The 12521-nt window shown below is 49.7% G+C and overlaps 1 protein-coding gene across 2 annotated transcripts; it reads right to left on the bottom strand.

Moving 5' to 3' along the window:
• Positions 1 to 5795: 5795 nt before the first annotated feature.
• LOC104476950 (lymphocyte antigen 6E) lies at positions 5796 to 12048 on the bottom strand. Of its 2 annotated transcripts, none has more exons than XM_086741357.1 (3): positions 11902 to 12048; positions 7767 to 7886; positions 5796 to 6629 (listed from the first exon to the last, which is right to left on the bottom strand). In XM_086741357.1, the coding sequence occupies exons 1-3, from the start codon at positions 11951 to 11953 to the stop codon at positions 6421 to 6423; spliced, it is 381 nt and encodes a 126-aa protein (XP_086597483.1). In that variant the 5' UTR covers positions 11954 to 12048; the 3' UTR covers positions 5796 to 6420. The 2 variants fall into 2 exon arrangements, with proteins under 2 accessions (XP_086597483.1, XP_086597481.1); XM_086741355.1 differs by lacking the exon at positions 11902 to 12048 and adding an exon at positions 10680 to 10763.
• Positions 12049 to 12521: the final 473 nt, after the last annotated feature.

Consider the following 12521-nt stretch of genomic DNA (forward strand, 5'->3'; position numbering starts at 1 on the left):
CCCACAGCCACAAAAAGCACCTCCCACCTTTCCAGCCTCCTCCCATCTCAACTGCTGCTCAGGTTATCGTTGCAGGCTGGAGGTGCCAAGGAGGGGAGCCACTTGCTCCCCACAGTCTCTCTTGTGGACCTCAATACCCACGAACCAGGGAGAAAAGGAATCAGGGGGAAAGAAAGTGGAAGATGCTTAGCACTGGCAGGAAGGTGGAGCTCTTAAGTCAGTTATTTTTTTCCTTCCATTAGCACCAAATTTTCAATTGCAATCTATCTACCTACACAGTTTTCTTGACTCCTCCACGTCAAAACTAGCAAATGAACCCATTTTCTGAAGACACCTTTCCAGACACAGAGCTATTCCTTCTTCTAAAACCTGTGTTTGCCATGACTAGATTGGAGACATGTCCAGAGGGACAGAAAAGGACAGAGATGAAGAGGCGAGAATTCTTCCGCTTCAGATCCGTTTGCTAGCACATGGTGTCTCATACCTTGAGATGATCAACACGACCTCTGGATGCCAGTGAGAAACATCTGCAGACACATCTGAAACAGAAACACCAGCAACAGCCCATGCTGTTTAGTTTCTAGAAATACTTTTGAGCATTTGGTATTACTGCATCTCTTATCAAGGCTTACCTGGAAATATGGACCTTAACGAAGGAAGCAGCCCTGTTACCTCTCGGTCAAAACATTAATGGTGTCCCTTCTTAGATGAGGAGAAATGGCATAATTTTCCTGAACTATCTGAATATTTGAAACGTGGAGAGCTCCTTTCTGGGCCTATCTAGAGACAGACAGGTCCCCACAGAGCAGCAGAAGCGGGGACTTTGGGGAACACCAGGCAGTAGGGAGGTGTAGACTCTTGGGGGGCAAGTTTCTTCTGTCACCACATGCTGTGCAATGCCCTCCAGCCCCCAGAATACTCCCTGTTACCACTGCTGCCCTTCCATCCCAAAACCTCTTATAGGCAAAGCTGCAAAATTTAGATTGCAAGGAGGTAGAGCACTGGAGAAGATCCTTTCCCAGGAACAAAATAGCCCAGGTTGGGGTTATCCAGTGAAAAGGAAAGATATTTTTATGTCTTTGTTTCAAACAGCCTGTGGCTGTTCCTAAGAAACTCCTGAGAGCCCATTGCTGTTGTTCTGCATTTATCTTACGTTCCCCAGAAAATGTAATCTCCTTCTCCCACAGGAACCAGCTGGGCTCCCCAAAATAATAAAGCTTTACACAAAAATTAGAATGACACAACTTTGCAAAGCGGCATGAATGCTCCTCAGTTCAGGAGAGCAGGGAAGAATCTCCAGAGCAACCAGCCCCACGTCTGTGTGTCCACGTGTGCGTCTACCCGAGGGCAGGCGAGAGGCCAGGGCAGCTCGGGAAGAGGAACAGCTGCACCCACACAGAGGCCATTATGTGCCCAAAATAACCGCCCTCTCCGACAAGAAAGAGCACAGGCTCAAAGGACAAATCCCATCTCCATTCCCAGTAGGGTCAAGGGCAAGTCAACGATATTTATGAGCACGGCTATTGAAGGCAAAGACAATCCCTTTTCTTCATCCATCACCAGGAACAGACTCCAATGGCCTTGAGATGGCACGGATGGATTTATCCCTTCCCTATAGTCTACAGGCTCAGCCTCATGTCTGTCCTTCTTTTGACCAGCCTGCAACCCCCAAGCCTGGGCTTGGAATCCAACCCAAGCACTCTCTTTTCACACAAAGCAAGAAGTAGTATCTGTAATATCTGCAGAGCCATCAAAAAAAAATTTGTTCCAAGTGTACCTTTTTTATTAATTCCATATATTTTTATTAGAGTATAAGAAACCATATGTAACATACACTACACTTACACTTACTTTAATATATTTAAAGGAATCAACGTTTCTTTATTCGGCTTATTCTGTTACAATAAAGGTAATACACAATTAGAAACCTCACATATATGTATTAGTAAAATCAACATTTCAGTGTAATCATCTCAGCAAAATGAAATCATCCAACGAAGCTGAAGTAAAATGTGTCAATATTTTTTCTGCAACACTTTATTGGCCTTATTATATGTTCATGAAATGTTTCAATTTTTGATGAAACAGTAGGGTTTGGGCTGGAAAAAGTGTTCCCTCAGAAAATGTTGGACCTGGGAAGCCTCTTAGGCCTTTCATTTCTCAATTTACACTATTGGAGCAAAGCTGGACAAATTAAAAGACTCAATTTGCCTCTGATTCTCCACTTTGTATGCAATTGTCTGCTTAAAGATAGCTCACCCTCGGCTTCCTACTCATAAGTTCATGTCTTAACATGATTTCATGTGTTAACGATTCTTCATAGACTTGAGAGATCTGGGCTTCAAAGCATCTCTACCATGTCTGGCAAGAGCCAGTAGATGGCAGGACCGACCCAGAGCTTCACTTCCCTGTGCACCATGGACACTCCCAAAACGCAGAATTGTATGTCTGTCCCCATTCCAATCTGATAGCCTCAGACAGCAGCTTTCCAGGGGCGAAATAACTCCTCCAGCATCAAGGAAGGATTCAGAGCCACCTTCATCCCAAACAGCTGAGACCTACAGCACCTCACTGCTGAGGATGGCAGTGAGAACCCTGACCAGCTTCAAGGTGCGAAAGCATTGAGATCACAGGAGCGAGGAGCTTGTGACAGGGCCCTAAACCTCCAAGCATCCAGATGTCCACCACATCTGCCTTTTCCAGAGACAGGAGAGCACGGATGCCTATATGTCATTCCAGCATGGAGGCACAGCCATCCAAACCAGAGCTACCAGGCTTCCTACAGAGGTGGTGGGACCACAGCCACCTTCATTGTAAATAGGGTCTCTGAGAGGCAAGTCATTTCAAATAATCCCTAACTTGAGCAAATTAATACCAAGAAAGGACATTCTTTGAGTAATGCTGTGGGTCCTTTGAGTAATGATTAAGCATCTGGCCTTATTTGTTCCAACTGTTTGCGGAGGGAAGTCACATCAGGTCTTGAGTTTTTCCAAAAGGAGAAATTTTGCCCTTTCGCAAAAAAAAATAAATTCAAAAACAGTTGGAAGAACTTTGATCATTTTTGAGTCCTCCTTTTCAGCAAACAGCAAACCCAGTGAACCTGAGTGGAAAGGGCTGGTGCTGCGGGAAGCCTTGAGCACGTACAGACAATACGCAAAAACGAGAGCCCTTGCAATGTTGGCATAGTGGTAGACAGCAGCAGCTGCCATTGAAATACGGCCATTTCCAGGACAGAAGCACAGAAACCATTTTCTCATTAGCGTGCTCCAGAATGGGTAGATTATTTAGTTGAGCTGTTCTCATTTTCCAGTGAAAAATGTTCCAGGATATTTTATGCTTGTATGGAGCAAAGCTGCCTCCCATTGTAACCTCTCGTCTTGTCAGAAAAAGTGAAGATCTGAGTTTTCTGCTGAGATTTCGATCTCTAATTCCACAGTGCAAGTAAACACATTCAAAGCACTTAACAGTTGTCCCATCATGGCCCTGAAGTTCCAAATCAGGCATTTGGCTTAATAAGCCACCAGTTTTAATGAACTATAAATGCTGGGTTCTTGCTATTTATTTTCGTCTTATTATTAATGTTTTTAATTACTACGGCTGCACATTTCCAGGTCTTTCACTTCTGGGCTTTACGACAGCGGAGGTTCTCACATGATTTCTGGTGCTGGGGATTTGGGGGCAAAAAAAAAAAACATCTACAGTAGGACTAGAAATTGTGGGAGCTGGCAGAACTGATCATATGATGCTTGGGATTAAACTGTTGGATAACACCTCTTGCATTTGACAAGCTGTCATACCCTCCCTCTCTCTCATCATATATATATCTATCAAATAAATCTTTGCCACATGTGTTGGAAAGGAAAAACTGCAAATATCTTTCATTCTGTATACTAAGCGTACAGGAGTATAGCACATGAGGAGGAGAGAAAGACAAAGAGAGAAGAGGGGAAAAAAAAACTATCTCCATATGCAATCAATTTCTCATCTACAGGCTCAAGAACACGTGTGAACTGACCTTCAGATCTGTCCCCTGGCAATACCATTAATGTAACTTGTTATTTGTACAGGGTAAGTAGGCTGCTGAATGCTCTTCCCACCAGCCCTTACATAATGGGTACTTGGCACAAGCAAATTCTGGAACACCGAGCTAGGAAGAAGATGGCCATCGGAAGAGGCAACCAGGTCTCATAACCCTGCTCATAGCTTTAGCCCCGGGGGTTGTCCAGTGCAGCATCCTCAAGAGCCTTGCAAAGGCATGGACAAGCATTAGGACACAGTTATGCTGATGGCTTTAAGTCTAGCTCTTTGCTCACAGCAGAGATGTTGTGAGGGTAACGGAGTCCAAAACCAAGATATCTTTTTACCAGTTGGATAGAAAAGAGTTACAGCCCCATTACTTGCAAGGTAGAGTACTCTGGGTGCCGCTTTGGTCTCACTACAGCATCTACTCAGAGCAAGTGGCAAGAAACTAATTAACCCTACAGACAAGCTTTTTAACCCTCTTGGAAGGAAGGCTCAAGCACAGGGAAGCTGGGGAATATTTACCCCATGTCTAGTAATTTTTTTCCCCCAAATTTCCCTGTGCTATACGTGCATAGCAGAGGTTTGCAGCGCACCTCGCGCCCTGTGGTCCCAGCAGGCGAGGGAGGATGCATTAACCAGAGGAAGGCACATCTGAGGACCAACGAGACATGCAATGCATTCTTACCAACCTCATCACCTAATTGCAGGTCACTGACCAGCCCCTCCTGTTGAAAAAGCTGTCATTAGCATCTGTGTCATTTTAATTAAAAGATGGGGAGAAGGAGGAGGAAAAAACAGGTAACCGCTTTTGTTGCAAATATTTCTACACATCTCCACACACTGTTTATCACTCAATTAAGTGGGGACAGTGTGTGCAGTTTTAGAGCTTTTTGTTTGTTTTTTGATACAAAATAGGAGAACCAGGTACAAAGGAGACAAGGAGACTGTAGATAAAGAGTACCAAAGCTACTCCTGGCTTCTACTGCTAGAAGAGAAAAAAAGCCCAGCGCACCTCTGATCAATCAGTGGAAGTTCACAGCAAGCTTTCGCCTGACAGTTTAAGGCTCAACATTAGTGTCTAGCAGGTCCACATGTAGGAAATCAACACAACACAGAGATGGCAGGAGGACACATCTCCCATGAGACATCTGAGAATTTCCAGGAGCCACACTGCCAAAAGACCTGGGAAGATCCTGAGATCTGAGGGACAGCAGGAATGGCAGGTTTGGTGGTGAAGTCACCTTCTGCAGTCCACACACATCATCAGCCCATCCAGGGACTGCAGGTTGAACCTAAAGGTCTGAGTAATGATCTCTGTCTCTGACTTCACTAAATTTTGCAAACGAACTTGTTATCCTGGAGCATTTAGGTATCGACGTTCTTGTCTATCACCATCACAAGTCCAAAGTGGGGAAATCGAGGCACCAAGTCTTTGTAATATGCAGACTAATTTTTAGAGGTCCTGTTCCCAGTGCACTTGCTCCTTTAGGAGTAATGGCGTTGACCCAGACCCAAATAACTGGCATTTTTCATTAAAATGCCCCTGGAAAAGGCGATTCCCAAGAGAGGCCCAGGGGTGTTTACCAGAATGGACAGGGAGAAGATGGACTTGCTGCTCAGAGGTGAACTGGAAGGAATGCTGAGATGAAGCATCAAAAACCACTTCAGAGGGTAAGAGGCCCTTGTGCCAGGCATAATATTTGGGTTTCTTCTAAGAGCGTTTCTAATCTCTCTGTCTGGAGCAAGGAAACACACACAGCACACGTCCCATCTCAGGTAACAATAGGAGCATGTTTATTCAGGTCTGGCACTTACAGAGCTCAGAAGGACAGGATACAAGGTACGTCATTTGTTTTCCAGAAAAGTCAGCCCAGGATCGGAAGAAACAAAATTATTTTATAAAAAGAGACTGCAGCTGCAAGGGGCTGGGAATGTGTCTCCCTTCGGGTCATGCATTCCCGGTGCCTGGACCACTCATGCGCTGGAGCACGCTGGTGCCAGGCACCTCCACGCAGGCGAGAGGCAGGAACGTCTGAACGCTTGACCGGGTGGTGTCTGGGGTTAATCGGTTCTCGGTGAGTCCCAGGCCTTGTTTTAACCAACCTTAGAAACGAGGAGGGGGGAGGTATTAGGTATAAAAGCAGAAACCCTTCCAAAACGATCCACCTTGGCAAGGAGGTGTGAGAGTGTAGTGGGGTACGTCCACAGAAGGAGGACAACAGCTTGGCCAAACCGCCCAGGTCTCCGATGCTGGAAGAGCATAAAGTCTGGGAAAAAAAACCACCTTGGAAGCTTGCTGAGAAGTAGAAGATCTCCTTGCAGACAGCAACAGAGAAGATATTGGCTAATGAGACCTGAGACAGCCCATGGAAGGTGGGTCTTCCTCGGCCAGCCCCATCACTCACGAGCCCTGAGGACGTAGATGAAGCTAACGAGGACCCCCAAGGCCAGGACCAGGTAGCTGGCTTTCACGCTGCTGGAACCGCTGATGTTGCAGAGGAAGGAGTCGCAGCAGTAAACGGAGGCAGCCGCTATGCCGAGGTTAATCCCGGCGCTGGGGCAAATGGGAGAGCATCCTTTCGAGATGGACTGGCCAGACTTGCTGCCTGGATTTAGGTCGGGGCAGGGGGAAAAGGAAGAAAAGCAAAAGGAAACAGGTTTAGAATGTTTCTCGGCTTTCTGATCACCTGTTCCACAAAGGAAATAACAGTACGGAAATAGCCGAAGCACGGAGAGGATGAAGTGCTTCTCGGCGTCGGGCTACAACAATAATCTCAGCCAGCCCACGCATTTCAAGAAACACCCACGATAACCGCCCACACAGACCCTAGAGACCCTGCAACACCCCCGGGGCACCCCTTCCAGGCTGCTGGCTAAAGTTTGGCCACTACGGCTCTGGTGAAGAATCTCAAAAATCCCACTCCAGCTTGACCCTACGACTCCTTGAGCGAGACACGGGGCGTACAGAGCACCGGGGAGGCTGCGTGAGTGACGGCTGCATTGCGAGCGTCGGCTGCGAGAGAGGCACAGAACACATTTAGCAGCAGGAAATAGGAAACCATTAGCAGCGTGCTAAGACGACAGGTTTATAAAAGCTCCCAGTCGCCATTTGTGCATGCGTGCATGGTCCACAACAACGTGGGTGGGTCAACTCAGGCATGCAACACCCTTCCGTCCTGCAAGAGAGAGCAAGGCAAGCCAGGCTGGGCTCTGATCTCTGCAACGGTGCCAGGAGACCTGCCAGAGCGGCCTGCTTCCCTAGGAACAGCAGCCAGGAAGCTCAGACCACCCCCCCCATCAGATCTTTCCTGGCACTTAGGGAGGAAACCCGCAAATCTCCCTTCCTGGCAACCCCACCTCATCCATCAGGAGCGAAGAACCAAAGGTAAGACTCAGGGATGAACAACCCAAACACAGCAAAAGTGGGAAGGGCAGCCCTGGAGCTTCCCTACAGAGGAAATCTGCAGCATCCTCCACCTTTTCACTTATTCATCGGCAACTTCCCTGCCCCCATGCCAAAATTCCTCTCGGACTCCCGACATCAGTGCAGGCACGTGGGCTTTAACGTGACTCTGCCTGGCGGCACGTCCCTCGTAAAAATTCCCTTGAGGTGGTCTGATACTCAGCTGCTAAGCAGAACTTTCTCCTTTTTCCAACCAAAGGAAGGAAAGCCTTCCTGTAGCTCAGCAGGTGACCCAGGAGAGCAGCCAAGAGGAGAAGAAGAAGCTCCTGTCATCACTCACCGATTCCCATTCCAACATACGTCGTCACACAGTGGTTTTCATTCTCCCCGCACTTGACAGGCTTCAGGCAGGCCCAGTTGGAGGATGCATCCGAGCACGAAAAGCAGATGAGCGCGTGGGCTGCAAGGGAAAGGCACATCTCGGTTAGGAGCTGGTGGGGAGACCTCCCCACTTGGTGATCCCCACCTCTGACACATGGCACGCATCCACATCTGGACACAGGCACGCTGCTATTCTGGCTGTACCAATCTGTGATAGGTTTTTTCTCCCAAAAAAAATTGGCCAGGTGGAAGGTTCAAGCATAAGGGACACGTTTCAAGCTCTTGGCAGGATCAGCTGCCAACTAAAGCCTCAACACAACCACAGGTCAGCCTGGTGCTTTACGGCACGCTCCTGTGCGCACCAAGAGCAGGTTCAAGCTACAGCTGCCAACTTGAAACTAATCAACAGAGGCAAGTTCAGGCCTGCAACACGGAGCCTGACATTTGGGCTTATTCAGCTCAGCCACCATAGACCCTGATGGGAAACGCTCCAGGCGTGACCATGGGTTCGAGCTTTCCATGACCTGCCTTTGGCAGCAGGGCACAAAGCTCAGGCTACTCTTGAGCGAGAGCACGTGGTGGAAACCATTTCTCAGCTAGAGCAAGCCCAGCGCTGCGGCAAGACCTGCAAGGACTTGCACTGTCCCGCTACTCAGGGAGTCATGGCACTGTGAAGGCAGCACGTGCAACCAACCTTTTCAATTTGGAGCAGAGGGATAGTATAAAAGCACACTTTCCTCCACGGCAGGTCCCCCAAAACGGTCTACCCTACACCAGGAGGATGAACTGCACCAGCCAGCTCCCATCCCACATCCTTCAGGTCTCCCCAGGAATAGGGCAAGACTGGAAAACAGCATTCGGTGGTGGGAAAGGGTTGCAGAAACAGCCTGGACTGGTGACTTCAGTAGGGACATACGAACTCTGCAGTGGACGGATCATCTTCCCTGTATTTTACATACAAGAACATCACATCCACACTGCAACTGTTGACCTACATACGCTGAGAGATCAGGTCTGTTCCCAATCCTTCACAGGCTCTGATTTTTGAGCACTTAGATGCCTTTCTCTTCTGTATTTACAGAATGCAAAACAGAGCAGGGGGTGATTCAGGATGGGAAGCGCAAGGCAGCATCATTCCTGCTCCTACCTCTTTTGGCCCACTTATCCTAAGGAGGTGAAGTCAGGGAAACCCTGTGAGAGCTCGCTGAGGCTCAGGAGTCTCTGTCATGGACTATTTTGAAGAACAAGTTGGGCAAATATTGGTCAGCAGCTCTACTACAGGACTGCATAACCTCTTGAGTTTCTTCTCAATCCTGTTTTTCTCAGGAAAATAATTTTTTTAATGGGAAAATTGAGAAGAAAAAAATAACAATTGTACTCTGAGGAACGACTTTTGAGCAGCCATGCCAAGGAATAAAACAAAAACACAATCTCAGGGAAACTGATTAAAACGAGTTAGTGGGAGATCCTGAATGTCACATCGGGGCAGCTAGATGACTCTGCTTTGGAGATGAAGCCCACACCACAACCCCCTAAGCAAGAACTTCCTGGACTGTCTCATACATCCTCCAACGATCACCAGTTTGCCAACAATCCTTGCAACGAAACCAAGTTACCTGAGCATGCCACAGCCTACACACAGCACCCAGGATTACAGGGCCACCAGTTGAGTCAAATACCCCAGGAGAGATTCATCAGTGGACCTCGCCTCGGGATCTAGGAGCAGGGGAGGAGGAGGAAGACAGAGTCTACAGCCTGTCATTGTCCCTTGCTGAGCCCTCAAAGCATTTCCACGGGTGGCGTTTTGGACCTCATTGGCCAAAACTCAGTCTGGAACTTCAGGATGAAGCCCAGCTCCCCCGTCCCCAGCATGCTTCTGCTCTCAAGTCTCAGGTAACCTGTCCCAAACCCTTCACCTCGCAACCACGCTGAGGGCAAAGCCAGGAGGCACACTGACTCATCTCATTTCACATGAACCGTCTGCAACTGGGAATGAAGTGGATCACAGGCTTCCTGTGGGCATTATGGTAGAACGTACGTCCTCACATGGATTTGCTCACCACGCTGAGCACACAAGTCGAGCGGTGCAGCGCTGCTCATTAAGGCTGAGAGGTTCCAAATACAAACACATCAGAAATACTCGTATACAAAATTCTCTGCCACGTGACTAAAGCTACGCTCCTGCCACAGCATCACGTACCTGTCCTCATGTTTTTCTTCGTCACATCTACCTATTACCTGTTGTCTTAATACAGATGAAATCTTTCCAGGAAAGGTGAGTCTTTCAGTGTAGTTCAAGAGAGGAAATCTGCAGTTTTAACTAGTGCCACTTTCTGCCCCAGCAAAACAGGTAAGTAAATAACCCACTGCAGAGTTAACAGAGTTAAGCAGACTGAGTATTTTAGACAAAAGGCGCAAGAGGTGTGGCAGAATTATTTTATCCAGCTGGGGATAGAGCAAAGAGTTGGAGCTCAAGGCTACAAAAAAAAAGAAGAAAGCAAAAAAAAAAAAAAGCCCAAGGCTGAACAATGCGAAAGGGAAGTCTCATTTTCACCAACTAAAAAAAAAATGTGGCTTTCTTCCACAGGAAAAATTTATGTTTATTTGTTTGCTGCTCAGCTCCTTGGAGGAACAAAGAGCTCCCAAAACCGAGCAGATCATTTGGGGGCATTCCTCAGATAAGAGGTTGAAGCTATTCTTGCAAAGAGCAATGCAGGGGAAAAAAAAAAAAAAAAAAAAAAGCCTTTAAAAGCCCGCTCTGAAGCTCAGCAGCAGTGCTGAAAAATGTTGTTGCTTCGGCAGCTCTTCCATTCGGTCGCTATGCCAAACACTCTTTCCTTTTCCGTTGCTCTTAGACAAGATTCTTACATACCATACGCAAAACCTTCGGGGCACTTTGAGCTTTTCTCCAAAAGACTCCCTGGATGTGCTGGAAGCATCTGGGGATAAAGCTCCCTGCAACCAACCCTTTTGCCTGGCTAAGAACTTACTTTTAAGCCGAAAGGTTTTTGGGAGGGGAGGGGTATAGGAAAACCCTTATTGCCTTGGCCTGGCCAGCCCATCCTCCCAGCTGGAACTGAGCGCGTGCCAGCAGACCCAACGCTCGGATTGCCAAATTGCTTCCCAGACCCCACTGGGAGAGGGGCACGGGAAGAGCAGCAAAAATTCGTTTCTTCTCATCGATGTCCTCAGGAGATAAGAAGAGCCCCTCTTTCCTGAGCAGGGGCTCGGAGGGCCCAGAACTCTGCCGTTTGCTCTTTGTTTGGCTTCTCCAACTATCGACATATGGAAACAATATGGGGTTTTGCACGGCCCCATGGAGTTCGGATAACCAGAGACCGAGTCAGCGGGAAGGCAGGGATTGCAGACCCTGCGACTCGGACAACTTGCCCAGCAACAGGAATCACGTTCTCCCCAGCTTCGGCGGCAGCCCCAAGATGTACTCTGCAGGGCATGGTCCCTTGGGGGTCACCTCCCCTTGGCCACCTCAGCCTGGCTCTGAAGGATGCTGGGGGTGGAGGGGCGGCAGGAGTCAAGATCACGAGTAGCTCTGCCCAGACTTTGCCCCATCAGCCATTGCCAGGGCTGGGCTCCATCTCCCCTCCACCCTCCTTCCCATCGGCTGCATCTCAGCCCATTCGGACGCCGTTATCCCGGCTCGCTGCGCCGGAAAGAGGGAGAGGAGCGGGCCCTGGTCTTTGTTCGAGCTGTAACTGGGAAAAGCTCCAAAATATCTACAGGCACAGCTGGAGATGCACACCTATACATCCCGGCACGGAAACCCTGAAGTTGCTGCTTCAAGAGGGGCACTGCTGCGAAGCAGGTCTTGGAAAGACACCGCCCCCCCACCCCACCCCCCAAACCCCGCGCCAAACCGCGGCACGGCTCAGTTCTATCCCCCCCCCAGCCCCTTTGCAACCCCCCCCGCTCCCCTTGCAAATCTCCAACTTCCCACTGCGAGACGTAGCATCATCTTCCCCCCCCCCCCCCCCCCCCCAATTCGCTCCCAAAATCCAGAGCTGCGAAGGGACTGGGGGACCTCGGGAAGTGACGGTGGTGGCTGGATGGCCGGGGCATCCCCTTCCCTCCTTTACCTCTCTCCACGCAGAGCACCGCAGCCAGCACAGCGAGCAGAAACGCCTTCATGGTGCGGGGCTGGGTCCGGCGAGATGCGCAGGGCGGCTGGCGGAGCGCAGGGCTGGCGGCAGGGCCGGGCGCCGGGGGTGGGGGGGGGGGGGTAGGGGGGGGGTGGGGAAAGGCCGGCGGCCCCGCCCCGCACCGCCTCCCCTCCACCGCCTCCGCGGCTTCGTCGGGTTTCGTTTCTCCGCTCCGCAGAGCCCGGAGAGGGGAAACGGGTGGTGGGAGAGGTGGCTCGGCTTGCCCTGCGCCTGGCCCGCTCAGGGTCCCGCGGGGAGCTGAGCCAGCTCTCCCCTGGCCCTGCCCCAAAGGCTTTTTCCATCCCCTTTTCGGTTCCTCCCTGTTTCCCTGAGGACAGGAGTAGGAGGGCTGCCTGCGTATCGGGCCCCAGTCACGCGCAGCACTTTTCGAGTGCAACCCCCTTCAGCCCTTCGCCCACGAGGACCTGCTGCATTCAGGCCTCCCTCTCCTCCTGCGTGCATCTTCATTCGCAGCACCTCTGAGCACACACACCCCCCCAAACGCTCACAACCGCCCTGCAGGCACACACCCCTTCCATGCGCAAACCCCTGCGTGC

The sequence above is a fragment of the Chlamydotis macqueenii genome, chromosome 2 (genome assembly GCF_036417535.1).
Source record: "Chlamydotis macqueenii isolate bChlMac1 chromosome 2, bChlMac1.mat, whole genome shotgun sequence".
NCBI classification, from domain to species: Eukaryota; Metazoa; Chordata; class Aves; order Otidiformes; family Otididae; genus Chlamydotis; species Chlamydotis macqueenii.

What these genes read in the sequence shown, in the direction of transcription:
- LOC104476950 (XM_086741355.1), bottom strand. Translation starts at nt 10,746, where the DNA reads ATGCTTCCAGCACATCCAGGGAGTCTTTTGGAGAAAAGCTCAAAGTGC. An exon ending in CCCCGAAGGTTTTGCGTATG is followed by an intron (nt 7,887 to 10,679) that starts GTATGTAAGAAT and finishes TTTCCCTTGCAG; the next exon opens with CCCACGCGCTCATCTGCTTT. An exon ending in GTATGTTGGAATGGGAATCG is followed by an intron (nt 6,630 to 7,766) that starts GTGAGTGATGAC and finishes ACCTAAATCCAG; the next exon opens with GCAGCAAGTCTGGCCAGTCC.